This window comes from Plutella xylostella, chromosome 28, assembly GCF_932276165.1.
Source record: "Plutella xylostella chromosome 28, ilPluXylo3.1, whole genome shotgun sequence".
NCBI classification, from domain to species: domain Eukaryota; kingdom Metazoa; phylum Arthropoda; class Insecta; order Lepidoptera; family Plutellidae; genus Plutella; species Plutella xylostella.
In genome coordinates this window covers 3,280,047-3,301,706 of record NC_064008.1, presented here as the reverse complement: position 1 = coordinate 3,301,706, position 21,660 = coordinate 3,280,047, and the positions used below count along the sequence as shown (strand labels likewise).

General features: G+C 39.9%; 1 protein-coding gene across 4 annotated transcripts; it reads right to left on the bottom strand.

The window, feature by feature from the left end:
* Window positions 1-875: 875 nt before the first annotated feature.
* Window positions 876-16,288, bottom strand: LOC105394246 (regulation of nuclear pre-mRNA domain-containing protein 2). Of its 4 annotated transcripts, XM_048631311.1 has the most exons (17): window positions 15,606-16,288; window positions 15,282-15,429; window positions 14,649-14,778; window positions 13,993-14,168; window positions 11,668-11,772; window positions 11,262-11,322; window positions 10,609-10,734; window positions 9,661-9,777; window positions 8,304-8,426; window positions 8,052-8,119; window positions 7,420-7,533; window positions 5,360-5,392; window positions 5,011-5,098; window positions 4,079-4,171; window positions 3,643-3,725; window positions 3,002-3,089; window positions 876-2,577 (listed from the first exon to the last, which is right to left on the bottom strand). In XM_048631311.1, exons 1-17 carry the CDS (start codon window positions 15,890-15,892, stop codon window positions 2,015-2,017), a joined length of 2,403 nt encoding a protein of 800 aa, XP_048487268.1. In that variant the 5' UTR covers window positions 15,893-16,288; the 3' UTR covers window positions 876-2,014. The 4 variants fall into 4 exon arrangements, with proteins under 4 accessions (XP_048487268.1, XP_048487267.1, XP_048487269.1 ...); XM_048631310.1 differs by lacking the exon at window positions 11,262-11,322 and having other exon boundaries at window positions 11,607-11,772; XM_048631312.1 differs by lacking the exons at window positions 5,360-5,392; window positions 11,262-11,322 and having other exon boundaries at window positions 11,607-11,772.
* Between the last annotated feature and the right edge of the window lie 5,372 nt (window positions 16,289-21,660).

The following is a 21,660-nucleotide window of genomic DNA, read 5'->3' as shown; positions in this document are numbered from 1 at the left end:
GCACCATAACGTGGGATACCCTGTACAACGAGATAAAGTGGTTATAGCGCTCCGATTTCCGAAGCTTAGGGAAAACGAAGTTTAGGAGCTAACCACGACTCTATCTTGTTGTATTCATCGTACGAATTGAATAACAGCTGTCGTTCGTCGATGTAATCGGAATGACTAGGTGAGTAAGGCACGGTTTCGCGATACTCGGTTAGATCATAACCAGGGATTAGTTGTTGACTTTTGACACATCCTGTCAAGAATTTAATTTCGTTAATAGGAAGATGACGTATAATTGATGAACTAATCCCTTGTTATGATCTATCCGAGTATCGCGAAACCGGGCCTAAGCCTGTTTTGGTTAACTTTTGGTTTTTCAACACCCTGTACAGTCCACCACTGATAAAATTCCACCCTGTACAAGCCTAATCCGAGCTTACATCTATCCGTATTTGTTCGATCTACGCAGATAATGCGCACATGTCTCACCCTGTGAAGGTAATCCAATTTTGATGCGGTCTTACGCCAACATAAGAAAGGAGATTTCATTCTATTAATTACGGGATGTATGAGGAAAAAGGGCTTTGTTTTCGTTAATAATGAAGCCTATTCAATATAGGTGAGCAAACAAACACATGGCTTAGAAAGAAACGGACCTATATACTGGTAGATTATTTATATATCTAACTTGTTGGAGGAAGATAATTAATTTATACATCTACTTATGCTACAGCTATTGTTTCGTCTATCAAATGTGTAGAATATTTTTATTAATTTTTGAAGTTAGATTAAAAAGATTGGTTGGTGCAGCTGCCTTACATGTGTAGGGCATGTAATGGAATCAATTTCAAACAAATAAAAAGGACCAGTTGAAATAAACAATAAAATCCCAACTAATATTAAGTTTTAATACGAATGAAATATAACTTTCTATTACTAGTTTACATTGTGACGTTATAACCATTGCTAGGGCACGTTATACGAGTGGGCACCGAAGCAATAAGGTGTTTTTTCGCATGTTTACACGTCCTATTCTAAAGTGATAAGTTTAGTCACTATTAAAATCAAATCTTATCTTACAGAAGAATCGAGTTTCTATTGTAATATTATGAGAGACAGAGAAAACTTTATTAAATATTATGTTTTGTTTCTCTCTAGCAGCTACCATCTTATATTTTATTATAACATTATGTGAGTGATAGCCTGGAGCAATGTTTAAGATTAATATTTAGTTGTTTTGTTGTAAATAGTTACCATCTGGAACACATAATGTTATATTTTACAGACTAGAAAACCTGCGAGTTTTGACGATGCAAACATAATACAGAGTGATTTAAAAGAAAAGCCTTACAGCCTAATAACCCACTTTTGCAACACCATGTATAAAATGAGGAACAATAACATTTACAACCGGATAAATTTTGCTGCTTTTTATTCAGTAGTGCAAAATTGAGATACAATATTGTATCATATCGTTTTGTAACCGATCTGCTATTGGAATCATCATAAACTATTAAACTTTTGTCAGAATGATTCAACATAATGTGACACAGTCGATATCAATATAAAACAACACTCTTGCAAATAAACTATGATACATAAACATACAGTCCGATTTTTGCGCTGACACTTATGTTATTTTCATACATTTCTGTTTAAATTTAGAAGTTACCTTGTAATGAATGCTGCAGGGATATGCATATAAAAGAGAAGTGAAACATAGGAATTCATAAATACCCCCTTAGCTCTACCCATTAACTAGGGAACCTTTTAACAAATCTCTTTTATTCTTTAAATAATTACAGGCAGTCGCAATAGTAGAAATTTTGATTCTTCAACACAATTCACAGTCATAACAATTAACCTATACTACTATTACACTTCATCGCTCTGACCTCAAAAACCGCAACAACATAAGTGCAAAACGCATAATACATACAACACCATTTACACACAATATAAATCTATATTACATAAACTCAGAACCGATAAAACTGTCACTACACAACGAACTAGTCACAAGTTATCACCAATTATTATTAAATCTTTGCGGTCTTGGGCCCCAATTCCTGGGCGGCGGCCGTGGTCCATTCCTGGGCCAAAACTGCTGTTGTGGTCCAAACCCTTGCGGCCTAAAGTTCCTCACACCCGGACTCCAATTCCTAGGGAACCTAGGGTTCATAAACCTAGGACTTTCACTCTGGCCGTGCCATTCATCGTCATAATCTTTCGGCGGCGATGGATTCCTTAAATCCGGTATAGAATTATCCCTCATCCTACTACGTATGTCTTCATCATACGCGCTGTCGTTAGACATTTCTTCTTCCTCTCGCAATCTAGGGTCTTCCCTGAAGGCGAATTCCGGCATATTGTTGAACTTCGGCATGTTATCAAAGGGATTGCTTAGTGGCATGACTGGGGCTGTCGATGGCATGGCCAGTTTGTCTTGGTACGCGTGGTCGCCGGCGGGCATACTGTTGATGCGGATCAAGTTGGCGTGGTTGGTCTTGCCGTTGTCTCCTCCGACTAACACTTTGTTGTTTTGGTTGAAGCTGTTGCGGCGGTGTGGTTCAGAGTGTGGGTAGTGCCCTGTTGGTAGAGAGACGTTTATCGACAGCTAATAAGATAGATGTTGGTTGGCTAATAAGATTAGTGGAGACATTGAGGTAGATGTACGCTTGACATACGAACAGGCAAACGTAACGTGAAATACGACCATGGACAAACAACCAGTAGCGAGTGGATGGGAGAGACAAATATTGTTCTTTGGGACAGATTTTAATGAAATCTAACTTCCATCGCAATAGGAGGTAGCTTTAAAGAGTAACCGCCCTTATTTATAAAAACACTTATTGGATGTTTTAGCCATTGAACTGTTTTGTCACTCTCCGTCAGAGAACAAATTGTTCTCAGTTGTTGAGAATTGTTGAGAGTGACAAAATAGTTCAATAGCTAAAACATCCAATAACTTTTTTTTATGAATAAAGGGGTAAATAATAATGTAAATTCTTACTCTGCGGATGCTCCTCGTCCTCAGACAGGTCCATGTCCACGCTCTCCACTATATCCGGAGGGGGCACGGGCGGGGGCACTCGGTAATCCTGAAAATTACATATTTTAATACCATTTCAGAGCTGAAAACTACAGGGTGCACAAGATAGAAGGGGCTGCCAAGAGAATAGAAGAATAGAATATTACTTTATTCAACGTATGTAAAATTTTACAATAGTTTGTTGAGTCTACCACCATGGAGAAGAAATGGCGGACAGGTAAAGTCAGCTTCATAAGTAGCTATACACTTTCGTATATATCTGCGTACCTACGTATAAACTAAAACAAATAAATAAGAACAACAGTTTTGTAGAATTTTATGGTGCTATTAGTACTACTTAATATTAATATCCGTGATACAGGAAGCCTATCTCTGAAAACTTATGAGTGAGTGATATATTTACAAGCCAGTGTGCTAAGTGAAAACATTATGCAATAGACACTGTAACCTCCATTTTTAACATTTCAAAATCACTCACCAAAAAATCACTAAGGAATATATCCAACTGAAAATAAGTTTACAATCTATGGTTTAAAAGTAAGGGAAAATCAAAAAACGTTTGCAACTAAAAATTTATCTTACTGCTCTATAGTTAAGGTTACCTGATCGACTCCTCTGCTTTTTTCCACAGACGGCACCGGTTGTGGCTGATGCGTCAGTGATATGAGATTTCTGTGGTCCACATCTGAGAAAGGAAAAACGTATTGTTGAGTTATACTTAAAATACATAACACCAAAATCTAAATGTGTGTAAAAACACAAAAAAGACAAAATATTAGTTACATTTTCTACTTCCGTATTTTTTTGAAACTTAGTTTATAAAGTACCTATATGTAAATTAATTCAAAAAGGCACTTTCAGATAGTTAAACTCTACAGTAAACCTATAAAAATGCATATTGCATATGCGATATTTTTTCAAAAGAGAGTCGAAATCGGCTGACTTTAGCTATGATAGAACTCATTATTGAAATAATTTTTCGCTTAGTCCTTTTACCTTTCCAGAGCGTCAACAGTACACAGTAATAACTATAAATACCTTGATTAGAGCTAGGATGCCTAGAAAGCGGCGCGGGCGCGGGCGGCGGCGGCGGCAGCGACGGAAGTAATCTGTGGTCCACGTCCTCTAGTTCTGTGGATAGAGAGAGATAAGTTAATATGTACAGTAAATATATAACTCTATTGATCAACTTTTATTTATATTAAATACATTCGGAATTATATTTTATAATCTTTCAAGCAACCTATGGATGGAGGAATGTTTTTTTTGTTACAAATTTCCAAAGATCGTAGAAAAAGGTAAATAGTTAAAATGATGAGCTGAGTCGCTTATTCTGCTTAGTATACGGGTGCTTTTCCACCAGAGATGTGCTATGCTACGATGCTATGGATGCGTTTGATATCCACCAATCATATTATTGGTGCACATAGCTTAGCACTGGTGGAAACGGATTCAACTAAGATATGTTTTTTGTATGGAATGATGCGTGCTATGGATGTGTGCTATGGATGCGTGCTATGGATATGTGCTATGGACCATCGCGAGTGGTGTAGCTATGTATGTGCAGAGCAGACCTACAGTATGCCCGCGTTTTTCACTGAAAGTAGACATGCCATCGTGGAAATCGATACATAGCATAGCTCGAGATGCGCATCTTTCTCGCACAGCTACTTTGCGGCGGCGCATCTTCGTAGCGCATCTTCCTCGCACAGCTACCTAGCGTAGTATTGGTGGAAACGGTCACATATTTTCGTAGCGTAGATATCACATCTTCGCAGCATAGCTGCATAGCACATCTCTGGTGGAAAAGCACCCTACTACTTCTACATTACGCTGTAGACGTTTATTTCGTTTAGCATACCTAGCACGGGGTGCAAGACGCGCCAGACATGACAAAAATTGGCCTCAAAAACGAGCGCGTCTTGTGCCCCGTGCTAGGTATACTGGAGTAAGCGAATGAAACAACTCACGTCCTAACACACTCAGTGTGGGTATGACGGGCGGCGGCGGCGGTGGCGGTAAGATTCCTCTGTGGTCCACATCTCCCGTTATTCGATCCTGAAAGAAATATACATGTTTTAGAGTTTTTAGACTTTACGACTACGAAAATAAAGCCAGTGCCACATGGATTATTTAGGGCGGGTGTGATATTTTAACATGTGGGTTTTTCAAAATAGTGTCGTTAGGAATATATTTTTCCACGCTCCAAATGATTCTTATGGCACTGTAATTAGTATTTAGTAGAAAGAGAGAAATAACTAAAACATTTACAACTACATAGTTGGTTTAAGTTCTGAAGTACTACTGATATAAACTTACATCTTCATCACCTAATTCCACATTCGGAAAGGCCTGATAATGAAAGAATTTATTGTAACAATGTTTCACAGCGAATTTACATATTCAAACCAAGTCAAGCAACGACATATATGGTGATTTTCAGAAAAATACACCACCTATGCACACCCTAAGGGCCATGGGGTATCTACACACCTCGTATTATACTCTACCATCATCTTTCGCCAGTGTGCAGAATGACGTTGCTAGATGTCGCACGGCTTATTATTTATTACGGGCTATTCTTCAAAGCTTAACCTTTCCTATGCCGAACAGCCGCGCACACATGTAACTGCCGTCTGCCGGCGCTTTTTGACAGTAGAGAGCGCCCGCGCGGGAATCACATTTATATGAATATTTGGGTATTATTGTTCGGTACTCAATAATGTATCGATTGTAATTTATTGTCAGATAGCTAATGATAATGAACGTGTTACAATGAATTTTATTGGTTATAATTGTTTTATTTGATTTCTATAGGTCATTTATTACAGATTTTTACTTGAAGCTGCACCCATCACAGAAAAATACCTCTATTTCAATATAATTTTAGTTTCAATCCAGGTTTTTTTATACTTATTACTTGAAGAGATTATATAGCAATCAACTGATATCAATAAAATATAAACTCTAGAGGAAATACATTTATAATTCATATTTTGAAAACTGACTATAATATGCTTTATTTCAAAAGACTCCATTTTCTGTACATGTGCATGTGTGCGTGACAAGAGCTTGCTCCAGTGCGCCGTGTGACAGATCTGTCTCAAATCAAGGGTGTTCAGTTTTGATGAAATAAAATAAGAATGATAATAATATATTTATGATGTTTCGTATTTTAGCATACTTAATTATAAAAAATTAAACGTAAGTTACTTACTGAATCATATTTACTTATTTGTTAACCTACTTTCAACAAATATGATACTATAAATATATATATATATATAAATACATTATTTATTTATATAAATAGGACAGGTTATCACCCTCTCAGACTCATCTACACATCGATATCATTCTAAAGAGCCTAAACTTCGAGTTCGCTAGAGCGATGATCCCAAAAAATAAAACACGCTGTATAACAGCCCAACGCACTTCGTGTACATACACGAGCGGCGGCCATTTTGCTTGCGTATGTGTGTGTGTGAATTTTGGATGCACCTTGATAAATATTGATTTTCTCTAATATTTTGGCTATTTATTGAATAAACCGATATAAATATGTATTATCAATGAAATTATCTTTATAAATGAAATAAATTATTTATTAGTGTTTTTACATAATAGTCTAGAAAACAGTTTACAAACTTACGCACCCTTCAGGCAATAATCCGGTACAATTTTAGATCGATAAAAACTCGATTTTTTGTATTTTTTTATACTATTGATTTATCACTGTACCTTCAAAATTGTATAAATAACAAGAAAAAATAGTATTTACTAACCTTTTGACGTTTTTTCCATACGAAATCACCATTTTATTACCAACAGTCGCAAGTACAAGGACTGTTCAAGGTACCAAAATTTGAATTTCGCGCTACTAGTAAACAAGTGAAGTTTTTGACTCAATGAATGTTGTCGATGGTTGTTTCATTCATATAGAATAAATTACAGGTGAATTCATTCTCTATTTCATGGTAATTAATAACAAAAATCACAAAAATCGCGATGAAGTACTCTTGGGACAGATCTGTCACTAGGCAGACAAGGGGGGTTGGGACAGATCTGGCACACGGCATTCTAGAGGTTAAATGTTTGCAGGAATATTCCGTATCTTCCTCCTTTTAACCAACTTAAAAAAGGATGATTTTCTCAATGTGTCTGTTGTACTCGGGTAATCTATGTATTTGTGTAAATATATCAGCAGTCCGACATCCATATTACAGGCTCCGCCTTGTTTAGGGTCCGATGGCCGTGTGTGAGACACCCACATATTGCACAAGAGGCCGGCGAGACGCCAACGGGACCTATGAGCTGTCCACTGGGTCGTTGACAAAGTAAATAATATACAAATCACGTCACTAGATGTCGCCACATACCTGCGTGTAGCTGGGCGGCGAGGCGGGCGGCACGGCGTGCGCGAGGGCGGGCGGCGCGGGCGGCGCGGGCGGCGGCGCTAGGGCGGGCGGCGGCACCGGCACTGGTAGCGGGGCCTGATGAAACGGGTGCTATTTGTTAAATACTGTTGTTTCGAGCATATCCCTATTTTATTGATACTATAAAGCACTACAGGTAAGATAAGATAAATACTCTTTATTGCACACAAACAGTTTCACAAACATACAAATTATACTCGGCCTTATTACTAAAAGTAAGTATCATTTTATAACCTTCACTGGCACGGGGGCCTACGAAAAGGCAGAAGCAGGTGCTAGTGGTATGCCTTTATGCCCTTTTTAAGTCCGAGCTATAGCTCTGATAAAATTATTAACGACTGTGTTCGACGACATTTGAAATGGCTCAAGTATAATGTTTAAATCTGAGGCATAGTGTAGTGTAATGACATTTTGTACTCGGATCCAAAAAAACAAAAAACAGAATGGTATAATTACTAACCATAAAAGAATCTTCTAAGTCCTAGAAACAAGAAATATTATTGGTATTTTCTCAATATTGTTTAATGAAAAGGGGTTTTAAGATGAATAGTAATAAATAATGATTATACACTCACAGGTATGGTCCAGGGCGATACATTATTGCTCCAGGGCGCTGGCTCTGGCCTATAAGGCTCTGGTTCTTCTGAAAATAATATTTTACAGTTTTTTACTAAGGAGAGGACTACATATTTTAGTGAAGATAGCTGATCTCCAAGCAAACATTTCCAACTACGGGGCAAAGGCGAGTAGAATACATTATTTGATCTATTACTCGATCTATTTATCAATAAAATCAATCTTAACCCTACTGCAATACAAATACATACCAGGTTCCAATGTAGACCCGTAGAATGAGATAGGGGGTGGTGCATTTCCCGTGCTCTCTGGTGTTAATAGATCCAATCCAGGTAAAGTGTCTTGAGACTTCTGAGATAGTGTGCCACTTGCCACTGTGAAGATAAAAAGTAGTTAGAACTAGATAATGCCATTATAGCTGAAGGGCTAGCACGGGGACGGGGCGCATTTAAGTTAACACGTGACAAGTTTTGCATCCCGCTCACTCACATCGCGCAGCCTCAAGAGCGAGCGCGATGGAGCACTTTTATCACGTCTCAATTGCGCCCTGTGCTAGCCCTCTAGCCCTTCTAATGTGGCCATGGTCCACCACATGGCCATACCACATAGTGTTGCAAAAATAAACTGAAAAGAAGATAGAGCGTCTTTTCTTCTATGACTTTAGGAAATTCGACAAAATAATAATAATCTAATTATAGTAAAGTGTCGCGTGAAAACAAAAATTCTATGGAGAAACAAACATTTGCGAATTGTAAAAGTTACACACGATAACAACATCAAACCGGAAGTAGGGGTAACAGACAGCCACTAGTGATTTTCACAACTTTGTCATAATTGATTTTAGCCATTCAGACATAAAAATAATGAAAAAAAACTGCAAAAAGAAAAAAAAATGCACAAAAAGCCGATAGCATTTGGGTATTGGGTGCCATGCCATTATCATTATACAGAGTGGAATTTTATCAAACAATTCAACAGTTTCATTTAATTACATCCTTCATTTATTTTCTGTAGGCTATTTTTTTGCTATGTTTTTGCAATTTAAATGCATCTGTGAAACATTCCCCAATAATTTCCGGCAGAGGTACATTGTATAATAATATAATAATAATAATAATAATAATATGTGGGGACATCTCACACACGGCCATCCGACCCCAAGCTAGGCAGAACCTGTGTTATGGGTGTCGGACAGCTGATATATCTACACAAATACATAGATAGATAGATACTAAATATAAATATCAACGCCCAAGACCCGAGTACAAATATCTGTCTTTAAACAAATATCTGCCCCAGCCGGGAATCGAACCCGGGACCTTCGGCTCAGTAGTCCGGGTCATGTATGCAAGTAACTTGTTACTAGATAATGTTGTTGTTGTTAAATTTAATCTTCTATCATAGTTTTTATAAAGCAAATAATGAAAGTCACTAGACCTTCTACATAATTCATCTATCATTAGTTTATAACAGTTACCGCTAAGTGCATATCGCATAAAACGGTAACTTTCACAGTTTATACCAATTATAACATTAATGTTACATAGGCATGATCTATATTAATCATTGTCAAAATTCCACCCTGTATAAACGATGATGATGACTCACCGGACACATTATCCGACACAGTAATGACCTCAGTTGGTGTGAGCGTCTTCAGGAAATTACTAACGTCAAAGTCCTGCTTATCGGCCGGCCTAGTACTAATCACTTCTATTTTATTCGCTGCAAGAGACAAAAAGTTACCCTCCTAAGTTTGTTTAGAAAAAATAAGTATCGTCAAAATTCATACAAACAGAAACAAATCCACAAGTCCTTTTACATTCATTGTACTGCCGAGTGGGGTAGGTGCAATGTTGCTATAAATTCTAATATAGCTATAAATCGGACATAATGGCAGCCATTTTATGGAATTGATATATAATTTATTACGACTTTTTATTTTTAACTTTTTTAAAGATTATGGGCTGTTAAATCCCTAACAAAACTGTCAAATTCAATTTTAAATGCTAGTTAAACAATGTTTTAAGGTTTTTGTGGTAATACAGACTGTTTTGTGGTCCGTAACAAATCTGTCAAATTCAATTTTAAATGCTAGTTAAACAATGTTTTAAGGTTTTCGTGGTAATACAGACTGTTTTGTGGTCCGTATTTATTCATAAGTTATATTCTGTACAACTCACCGGCATCGCCGTCGTCCGTGTTGAACGTCTTGTCTATGTCGTACGTGCTCTATTCTAACGCACGGTCGCTAAGCACAGCGAAAAACTCGAATTGACCTTTTTGTATTTGTCGCACAGTAATAGTGCCCTCACACAGGCAGCACAGGCTGTAGATGCAAAGGTCAACGTTCTATTTTCTCTGTGCTTGCCGACCGGCCTTTTGTTCTACGTATATCAATCCTACTAATTTACTACTAGTGTGTAAGTTTGCTACTTCTTCACGGCTGATCCGATTTCAACGAAATTTGGTATGGAGTTAGCTGACACCCTGGATTAACACATATGCTACGTTTTATCCCGGAATTCCCACGGGAAAACGTGTCTTCCAACTCACCGGCATCGGCGTCGTCGTGGAACATGGCGAGCGCGCTCTCGGAGCCCAGGAACGAGCTGAGCCCGAGGTTGTAGAGCGAGCCGCCGCCCAGCGACGTGTTGAACGTCTTGTCTATGTCGTACGTGTCTGTGGAAGAATATAATTATGCTTTAGTTTAGAAGGAAGGGAAGGGGAGTAGAGGATATGGGCCGGTAAGGGTAGCTTTAACCCTTGCCTAGAAGTACTTGGTGGCTAATGAAAAACTTTAATAGGAGGAACTTCATTTACGGACGAAAAACAATTATAGCAATGATTGGATATAGCATACAATCCTATAAAATCCTTTTCCGCTTTAACTTATACTGACTGTCTGTCATATCACGTCGGGTTTACCAATGTAATTCCATTATTATATAGCCACATGTCTCACCTATCGTATGTCGACTCCGAGAGACTACATTGAAGATGCACTAATCAGCTAGCAATAAATAAAAAAACCACCGCGCCAAAATACGCACCCCTATAAATAGTATTTGTAGAATCATGTCGGGGTCACCAATATTATATGAATATAAAACGGAATTGCGTTAGTTACAGACCTGTTTGTTTACAGACTTCATTGCTTCTGCCATAGCTTAGCAGTGTAGATATAATAATATAGTCTATGGTCTCACCTATATCATGACCTATATCCTGCGGCAACATCAGGTCGTCATCGGGCGCGGGCGAGGGCACCTCCTAGTACGGGGGTCTACGAGCTACTGCAGCGGTGTGCGGGATACTACCGAGTGCCGTGAGCGACCGACAGATGGCGGGAATCGCTAAAAGAGCCTATCGATCTACCTAAATAGACATTTACAACGCACCTAAATACGCAGTGCAATAAATGAGTATGTATGTACTGTGTGGTATCATATCGGGGTCACCAATATCGTAGAATGCCGAATTTTGACCAGTTAGAGACATGTTTGTTTGACTTTATTGCGTGTAGCCTGTCAGAGATATAATTATAGTCTCACCTATATCATGTCCTATGTCCTGCGGCAACATCAAGTCATCGTCGGGCGCGGGCGAGGGCACCTCCTCGTCTCTTCGCGGCGGCGACGGGGCGCTCTCTAGTGTGGGTATTAGCTCGTCGAGCTTGCGTTTTAGGGCTCGGACGCGGGCGCCGAAGTTTTTGTAGGCCTGGGGATGGGATGAAAGGTTATTTCAATTACTACAAAGTATAAGATCGCGTTCACGACGTTAGCGGGTGGAGCGGGCGGCGCGGCGGCATGCACTAGTATTATTTACTCTCCACCATGGAGAATAACGAAGAAATCTCCACCTCTACTAGCATTAGTGGCCACCGCGCTCGGCCCGCTGACGTCTTAGGCTGGCCATACACGGACAGCTTGAAGCAGTCAGGATAGACTGCTTGAAGCTGCGACTGCACAGCAAACTACAGTCTTCTACGTAAACACATACACGGAACCGCTCGAGCAGTTACGACTGCTTCGGGCAGTCGGCAGCACGGTGAAATTTCATCGTGCGGTCAAGCAGTCGCCAGGCATACACTGACTACTCGAGCTGTCGACTGGTCTCGCGCAGTTACCTCCGGGCCCCGCGCTCTTCATTCCACGTCGAGGACGCTTCCCGTCCGCACGCTTCATTTGTTACAATGGACGACAACATCGATTGTGACGCGCATAAGGCTGGCCATACACGGACAGCTTGAAGCAGTCAGGATAGACTGCTTGAAGCTGCGACTGCACAGCAAACTACAGTCTTCTACGTAAACACATACACGGAACCGCTCGAGCAGTTACGACTGCTTCGGGCAGTCGGCAGCACGGTGAAATTTCATCGTGCGGTCAAGCAGTCGCCAGGCATACACTGACTGCTCGAGCTGTCGACTGGTCTCGCGCAGTTACCTCCGGGCCCCGCGCTCTTCATTCCACGTCGAGGACGCTTCCCGTCCATCCTAAAATAATTAAAAAACTTTTCTTCGTCACGTCTTAGTTCCAAAAACAAGTGATTAAATTCTCCATTATAATTTCGTGTTTCTAATATTGTATGAACCCACAATTTTCTATTTTTACGCCGGCATCGTCGTCGTATGAGCAAAAGCAGCAGAAGTGCTTCCTCCTCAAAATCCATGTCGCTACTGATTTGAATGGACTTGTCGAGCAGTTGATAACAACTGCTACAAGCAGTTATCAATGGCAGCTTGAAGCAGTTGAATTTGACTGCTCGAGCAGTTCGTGTATGTTGGTCACTGGCAAACTGCTCAAGCTGTCCGTGTATGGCCAGCCTAAGTGCAATAACAACTGCTGCAAGCAGTTATCAATGGCAGCTTGAAGCAGTTGAATTTGACTGCTCGAGCAGTTCGTGTATGTTGGTCACTGGCAAACTGCTCAAGCTGTCCGTGTATGGCCAGCCTGGCTGGCCATACACGGACAGCTTGAAGCAGTCAGGATAGACTGCTTGAAGCTGCGACTGCACAGCAAACTACAGTCTTCTACGTAAACACATACACGGAACCGCTCGAGCAGTTACGACTGCTTCGGGCAGTCGGCAGCACGGTGAAATTTCATCGTGCGGTCAAGCAGTCGCCAGGCATACACTGACTGCTCGAGCTGTCGACTGGTCTCGCGCAGTTACCTCCGGGCCCCGCGCTCTTCATTCCACGTCGAGGACGCTTCCCGTCCATCCTAAAATAATTAAAAAACTTTTCTTCGTCACGTCTTAGTTCCAAAAACAAGTGATTAAATTCTCCATTATAATTTCGTGTTTCTAATATTGTATGAACCCACAATTTTCTATTTTTACGCCGGCATCGTCGTCGTATGAGCAAAAGCAGCAGAAGTGCTTCCTCCTCAAAATCCATGTCGCTACTGATTTGAATGGACTTGTCGAGCAGTTGATAACAACTGCTACAAGCAGTTATCAATGGCAGCTTGAAGCAGTTGAATTTGACTGCTCGAGCAGTTCGTGTATGTTGGTCACTGGCAAACTGCTCAAGCTGTCCGTGTATGGCCAGCCTAAGTGCAATAACAACTGCTGCAAGCAGTTATCAATGGCAGCTTGAAGCAGTTGAATTTGACTGCTCGAGCAGTTCGTGTATGTTGGTCACTGGCAAACTGCTCAAGCTGTCCGTGTATGGCCAGCCTTAGACGCGTCCTAAGTTTCGCGGCAGTCATTTGTCGCATCTGCTGTCTATAAATAGAACAGATTTTGACGTGGTTTTGTCATAGTTAAACTGCCGTTTTCAGAGATTCTATTCTCATAGGGGGTGAAGTTCCTGTACGTGGCTCTCTCGAGTGGTTTTCAGAGATTAAAATGTCCCAAAATTTCAGTGCAGTTGAATTGGACATTGACTTTTCACATGCAAAACTTTTTAGACACACAAAAGCTAGTACTCACATAAGCAACAACTTTGACCTCGCCCCTCTGGGTAGAGTAATACTGGTTAGCAGACGTCAGTAATGCTAGCAGCGCTTCCCTCGCAACTATCTCTCGCTGCAGCGCTTGAGTGTAGCGCTCGACGCACGCTATACCCTCATTCAGTTCCTTCTCTACATCGTCTTTGTTGCTTCTTTCTGCAAGTTGAAAGAGAGAAAGATATGGATATGGAATGACTTACAACTCACAAAATTACGCTCATTTGGCTATGTAGGCTATTATACATAGATCGCTGCTGACAGTAGCATATTTTTCTGGTGTGCGCTTCATACCCTCCTGACCCCGAGAGGTACACTGGTATTAAATTTAAAAAAAATTAAAAAAATTACTACTGAACTGTTTTGTCACTTTGTCAAAGAACAAATTGTTTAAGGGATAGGTACTTTATAAAACTTTAAAGGAATAAGAGGGATACTCCATAAAACTTTTAATATAGGTATTTTTAAACTATATATTGTATATTTTTTTCAATGTCCTACTCATAGCACGCCAGGTGTCAGGAGGTTAATGCACCTTTTTTCACACAGTAAATTGATATATTGTGATATAGCGAGGTTTACCTGCATTGATAATAACATGAAAAATATTGATTTCCTTCTTTAATATTGTATTTTTACCTTTCAAACTGGCGCACAACTCATCAGCATCAGATAGTTGTAAAGGATTCTCATGAATATATTTGAGTCTTAAATCCGTGTCAGCTTCTAACACTGTACATTGCTTTATCTTATTTACTAATTGTTGAGGCTGAAACAAAAAACATATTAATAAAGTTCAGAGTCACCAAAAAATGGATTACAAATTGAATCATATTCCAGCAAACTCAATATTCTATAGTAATAATAATCATGTAATGGATTGCTGCTCAGCAACTGGTTTCACCTTATAATTCTGATATTTGATCAAAACACTGAGTTAGCAGAAACACAGCACTTTATTCTATGCAATATGGCCTAGGCAGTCAACTAGATGTTATTACATCATTACATGGTCTATTGTTGAACATAGGCTGTCCCCAAGGTCTGCCTTTCCACTAGATGTGAGCATTAGTTTACATGTAACTAGCCTATTCCATTTGTATTTGTAGTGTGTCCGAAACAAACACAAGAATAAGACTAGGGTTTGGCACTGTGGTGAACTTTCGATTGACATTACATAGATAGATGTCTGCTAATTTAGACATACATATTTGTTGTGTAACCCATTTGGTTATCACAACAACTACAAAATTTTGCATGAAATTTCTTTACCTGGAAGTCCAAAGGATCATCATCAGTCTTTTTAATAGCGCCGGCGCTGAGCAGACCAGTCAGGTCTGACAGAAACTCATCATCATACACAGACCTCTGTTCCCAGATCTTGAAGATCCTCAAGATCTTAGGCCGCACCTTTTCGTCCCTGCAATTTAATGTTACACAAATTAGTTGTAGTTTTGGGATAAATATAGTAACAGGATACTTTACATACTCTAAACCCGTTTCAGTATAACCATAACCAGGTTTTAGTGTGTATTTCCATGGAATAAACTCAAAGCATAGCGACTGTTGATGGCAGCAAAAGGTAAATAAACTAACCTCACTAACGGAGTTGCTTTTTGCAAATTCAAACCCCAGCTCTCTACAAACTCGTAGTTCTTCCTCTTACTGTACTGAATAACATCGTTGGCCAAGTAGAAGAGGACCAGACGTTGCTCAATCTTCACTCTTTTCAACACATTCAGCCAACTCTGCACTATCTTCTTGTGGTGTTCCCGCTGCTTGAGACACCACGACGACAGGCCCTGGATACTCTCCTGGGTGTCCTTTAGTTGAGCCAACTTCTTCTCAAACACTAAGGGGTTAAATTCTTCCGTTTCCCCCATGATTCCGTAACCAAACACAACACCATCAACACATCCTCAACCACGCGTGAGGTGTTTCACAAGGTAAAACTGAGCGGCACAGGTTAGTATGGAACTCAAATGATAGAAAACACTTCACATTACCACTAAACAAAAAACATTCGATGGAAAATTCTTAAAAATCACAAAATAAAAGAAAACCGCGCTTTACATGTAACTTTCAAGAATTCTTATCATTTACACCAAAATGTGTAAAGAAACTATTCATGAATAACCGATAAAGGTTTTTGTAATGGTAATTTGGACAAATAACTGTGGCATTTATCTGCTTTCATGCTGAAAAATCTCAAAGAACCTAAAAATATTTTGTGTGATTTCCGAGACAACAATCGCCATTTTCTTAATGGCGGAAGGGATGGGACACGGGACGTCATACTTAAATTACCGGTTTATTACCATTCGTTATCGTTGTCATTTAAATTACTTTATTATTAAATTTCTTCTTTTTAAATCGATATAGTATCATAAATGGCAATACCTATGCTTGATTGCGTGAAAGCAAATATGAGAGAGTGTGGAGTGAATGAGGATATATGTCCGATTCACTATGGTATAAAAAGAAGAAATTACTGTGTCAAAAGTGAAGTTGAGAAAATAAAACAGCGAAAATAAGTAAAATGTGTTTCAATATAACAAATCCAATTTATTTAGGCAATTAAGACCACGAAATACAACAAACATAATGGTCCTTCGAGCCGGATAATCAATTTACACTAAATAAATTGGAAAAGTGCACTAGTGACAGTTGGCAAATTTCAGTGTGAAAAATGGCATTACTGAACAAAGAACAAAGTGAGTACTTAAATACATTGGATCAAACGGCTCATATAATACAAAGAGAACTAGTCAACTTTAAAAAATGCCCGAAACAAAGACTTACGGGAGGGTACATAACAACAAGGTTAAAAAATAATGAACTGTACTGGGGTACATACAAAGAAGCATTTCAGAATCTCACAAAGTGCACGCCGCGGGAGGACAGGAAAGACATCGAGTACTTTGTGAACGAAGAATACTTCAAGATTCAAGACATATACCTTGATTTACAAGCAGACCTTACCGATTGTCTCACACAACCGTCACAACAGCAACCAACAAATGAAACAACTACAACTACAACAGCACAGGTACCACATAGTCCAATGTCCTTTGCCACACTACCGAAAATACAACTTCCTACATTTTCCGGTAAATATGAAGATTGGCCTACATACCAAGACCTATTCACAGCACTTGTTCACAATACATCACTAAGCGATGTACAAAAACTACATTACCTGAAAACAAGTGTCGCCGGAGAGGCGGAGATGTTGCTACGCCACATACAAATAACAGATAGCAACTATACACAGGCATGGGAAATACTAAAGGGGCGCTTCGGAAACAAAAAGATGATTGCGAATTCTATACTGAAACGATTATTTAGCCAAAAGAAAGTAACCAACCAGTCAGCAAGTCAGATAAAAACACTGTTGGATACTACGACTGAATGCCTAAACAGCCTAAATAATCTAAAGATAGCTACTGATTCATGGGACCCAATCATAGTGTTCTTAGTATCTCAGAAGATGGACGCCGAGTCACTGAAAGGCTGGGAGGAACACTCACACAACGAAGACTCAGACAAGATGGCTACGTGGAGAGATCTGCAAAAATTTCTTGAGACAAAGTTTAGAACACTCGAATTAATCACTTCCGAGCCATCGTCTGTGAGGGAAAGACCCCAGACACACAAATCTTTCCACACCATGGCTGAAGAAAGTGAAGAAGATACATGTCAAATTGCACATGCAAAGGTAAACTCAAGGTCATGTGTGTATTGCAACGGAGACCACTACATGTACCATTGTAAAGAATTTGCAAAACAAACAGTTGAGCATAGACAAGAATTTGTGAAGAAAAACAATCTATGTTTCAACTGTCTAATACCAAGTCACAATGTATATCAATGCAAACAAAGAACAACATGTCGCGTCTGTCATAAGAAACATCACTCCTTGTTACACCGAGCGAGAGAAACAACCATACAACCAGAACCTACAATCACAACCGCACACTTCTCCAATCAACAACCAAGTAGTCAAGTGCTATTAGCGACAGCCCAAGTTCAAATGGAATCAGGGGATGGTGCGGTACATACGTTGCGAGCACTAATAGATCAAGGCTCTGAGGCATCATTTGTATCTGCGAGAGTTGTTGATTTATTGAGGCTAAGAAAAAAAGACATCAACGGTGTAGCGTCGGGAGTCGGAGAAGGTACTAAAATTCCTCTGAAACATTTGGTCGAGATGAAAATAAGGTCAAGTTACACAAACAAGGTTGTAAATGTGACAGCTTACGTTCTGAAAACAATATCCACTAAATTACCGTCGAAAGATATCATAATGAATTGGCAAATACTACAAACATTAAATTTGGCTGACCCTACTTACAATACACCGGGAAAAATTGATATATTACTCGGAGCAGAAGTCTTCTGTAAAATAATAGAAGAAGGACTAATAAAACTGCCAGATGGAGTAGTGGCTCAGAAAACAATGTTGGGATGGATACTTTCCGGTCAGAGAGAAGGTACAGAGGAAATAATGAAACATAATGTGACAACCCTACATATCACAAGACAAGTGGTAGAAGACAATGATATGTTACGGAAGTTCTGGGAAATAGAGACAGATATGTACAAAAAGAGGAAGCTTATGACAAAAGAAGAAGAAATGTGTGAAAATATTTACAAAGATAGTACCTACTACAAGAGATGAAACAGGAAGATACATAGTACATTTACCACTGAAACAAAGTATAGAAGAAACAGTAAAGTTGTGTGGAGATACCAAGCAGCAAGCTATAGCTAGATTCAAGCAGTTGGAGAGAAAATTCAAAAGAAATGACAAATTGAAAACTGAATACACAAAGGTCATACACGAATACTTAGAGATGGGTCATATGAACGAGTCAAAAACACCAGACAATGAACTGACAGTGTATCTACCACACCATGCAGTTGTTCGCGAAGACAGAGAGACAACTAAAGTTAGAGTAGTATTTGATGCATCGGCAAAGGGTTCAAATGGTCACTCACTGAACGACGTAATGATGATTGGGCCTGCATTGCAACCTGATCTGCGGAGCCTAATAACTAAATGGCGCACGCATAAAATCTGCATTGTCGGTGACATAACAAAGATGTATAGAATGGTTAAAATGACTGAAGAACATACAGACCTGCAACGAATTGTCTGGAGAGATGACCCTAGTGATGACATAAAAAACTACAACCTCACAACTGTCACATTTGGTACAGCTGCAGCTCCATATCTAGCTGTACGAACACTAAATCAAGTAGCTGATGATGAAGCCCATAGATTTCCAGAAACTGCTCCATTGATAAAACACTCATTCTATATGGATGATCTCATGACGGGAGCTGAAGATGTAGAGAAAGCTAAAAGGATATGTACAGAAATCGGAACAATACTTAAAAGTGGAGGATTTGAGATGCAAAAGTGGTCGAGCAATTCAGAAGAAGTTTTTAACCATATACAAGGAGAAGACACAATCAGAGTGATAAAACAAGATGCGATTATAAAGATACTCGGATTGACATGGGACAGAAAAGACGACAAATTCAAAGCCACTGTTAATTTACCAGAACTGAGACATCCTGTAACAAAGAGAGCAATTCTTTCAGACGTAGGACGCCTCTTCGATCCATTTGGTTGGCTGTCACCAGTCATAATAATAGCAAAGATGCTGATACAAAAACTATGGAAATGTGAATTGGATTGGGATACTGAATTACCCAACCATTTAATCGAAGAATGGAAAAAATACAGACAAGAGATAATGCAACTGTACCTAGATGGGTGAATTCTACACTAGTAAATAGAGAAAAGGCAGAAATACATGGGTTTTCAGATGCATCCACTCAAGCATATGCTGCTGTTACATACCTGCGGGTAGTGGAAGAAGATAAGATTCATGTAACTATGATCGCAGCACGGACGAAGGTTGCACCGTTAAAGCAATTGTCGATTCCCAAGTTAGAGCTTTCTGCAGCAGCACTATTGACAGAACTTATAGAAGATATAGTGGAGCCATTGAGTATACCGAAAGAGAGAGTCTTTGCCTGGACGGACTCAACTGTAGTACTATCATGGCTACAGTCAGATTCACATAATTGGCGAACCTTCGTAGCAAACAGAATATCAGACATCACTCGTGTAGTCGACGGTGACCATTGGCATCATGTTCAGTCTGCCGAAAACCCCGCAGATATCGCTTCGAGAGGCATTAAAGCCAGCGAGGTAGCTGCATGTAAGATCTGGTGGACTGGGCCTGATTGGTTAAAGCAAGACACAATACAATTTGACAAAAGTGAGATTCCAACCACGGACTTAGAATTGAAGGTTTCGTGTCATACAACTTCAGTGGAAGAAAAACCTATCTGGGAGAGATTCTCTTCAATTTCAAGGATGAAAAGAGTATTAGCTTATTGTAGAAGAATTGACATGGGACAGAAAAGACGACAAATTCAAAGCCACTGTTAATTTACCAGAACTGAGACATCCTGTAACAAAGAGAGCAATTCTTTCAGACGTAGGACGCCTCTTCGATCCATTTGGTTGGCTGTCACCAGTCATAATAATAGCAAAGATGCTGATACAAAAACTATGGAAATGTGAATTGGATTGGGATACTGAATTACCCAACCATTTAATCGAAGAATGGAAAAAATACAGACAAGAGATAATGCAACTGTACCTAGATGGGTGAATTCTACACTAGTAAATAGAGAAAAGGCAGAAATACATGGGTTTTCAGATGCATCCACTCAAGCATATGCTGCTGTTACATACCTGCGGGTAGTGGAAGAAGATAAGATTCATGTAACTATGATCGCAGCACGGACGAAGGTTGCACCGTTAAAGCAATTGTCGATTCCCAAGTTAGAGCTTTCTGCAGCAGCACTATTGACAGAACTTATAGAAGCGTCCGTAGTCGAGCGGGCCTCAGTGATCGTAACTGATCGCTGAGGTTAAGCAACAACTGACACGGTCAGCCATTGGATGGGTGACCAATTTCAAGTGGTGCTTTTCTGGACGCTTCCGTGCTTCGGACGGCACGTTAAGCCGTGGGTCCCGGTTGCTGCTTCGGTAGCAGTCGTTAAGCATAGTCAGAGGCCTTCGGGCGGTTTGAAAACATCTGACAGTCGGGTTGCCTACTTACCCGACAACTCTCTCAGCACCAGCTTGCTTGTGTTGGGGTCCACCAATCCGCACTTGGCCAGCGTGGTGGACTAGGCCTAAACCCTTCCATCATTGGAAGGAGACCCGTGCCCCAGCAGTGGGGACGTAATGGGTCGTGATGATAGAAGATATAGTGGAGCCATTGAGTATACCGAAAGAGAGAGTCTTTGCCTGGACGGACTCAACTGTAGTACTATCATGGCTACAGTCAGATTCACATAATTGGCGAACCTTCGTAGCAAACAGAATATCAGACATCACTCGTGTAGTCGACGGTGACCATTGGCATCATGTTCAGTCTGCCGAAAACCCCGCAGATATCGCTTCGAGAGGCATTAAAGCCAGCGAGGTAGCTGCATGTAAGATCTGGTGGACTGGGCCTGATTGGTTAAAGCAAGACACAATACAATTTGACAAAAGTGAGATTCCAACCACGGACTTAGAATTGAAGGTTTCGTGTCATACAACTTCAGTGGAAGAAAA

Excerpts from the sequence above, each read along its gene's own strand:
- LOC105394246 (XM_048631310.1), bottom strand. The coding sequence starts at position 15,892 with ATGGGGGAAACGGAAGAATTTAACCCCTTAGTGTTTGAGAAGAAGTTG. Across the intron at positions 15,430-15,605 it reads AAAGCAACTCCGTTAGTGAG|GGACGAAAAGGTGCGGCCTA; the intron begins GTTAGTTTATTT and ends ATTAAATTGCAG. Across the intron at positions 14,169-14,648 it reads GTTGTGCGCCAGTTTGAAAG|AAAGAAGCAACAAAGACGAT; the intron begins GTAAAAATACAA and ends TTCAACTTGCAG.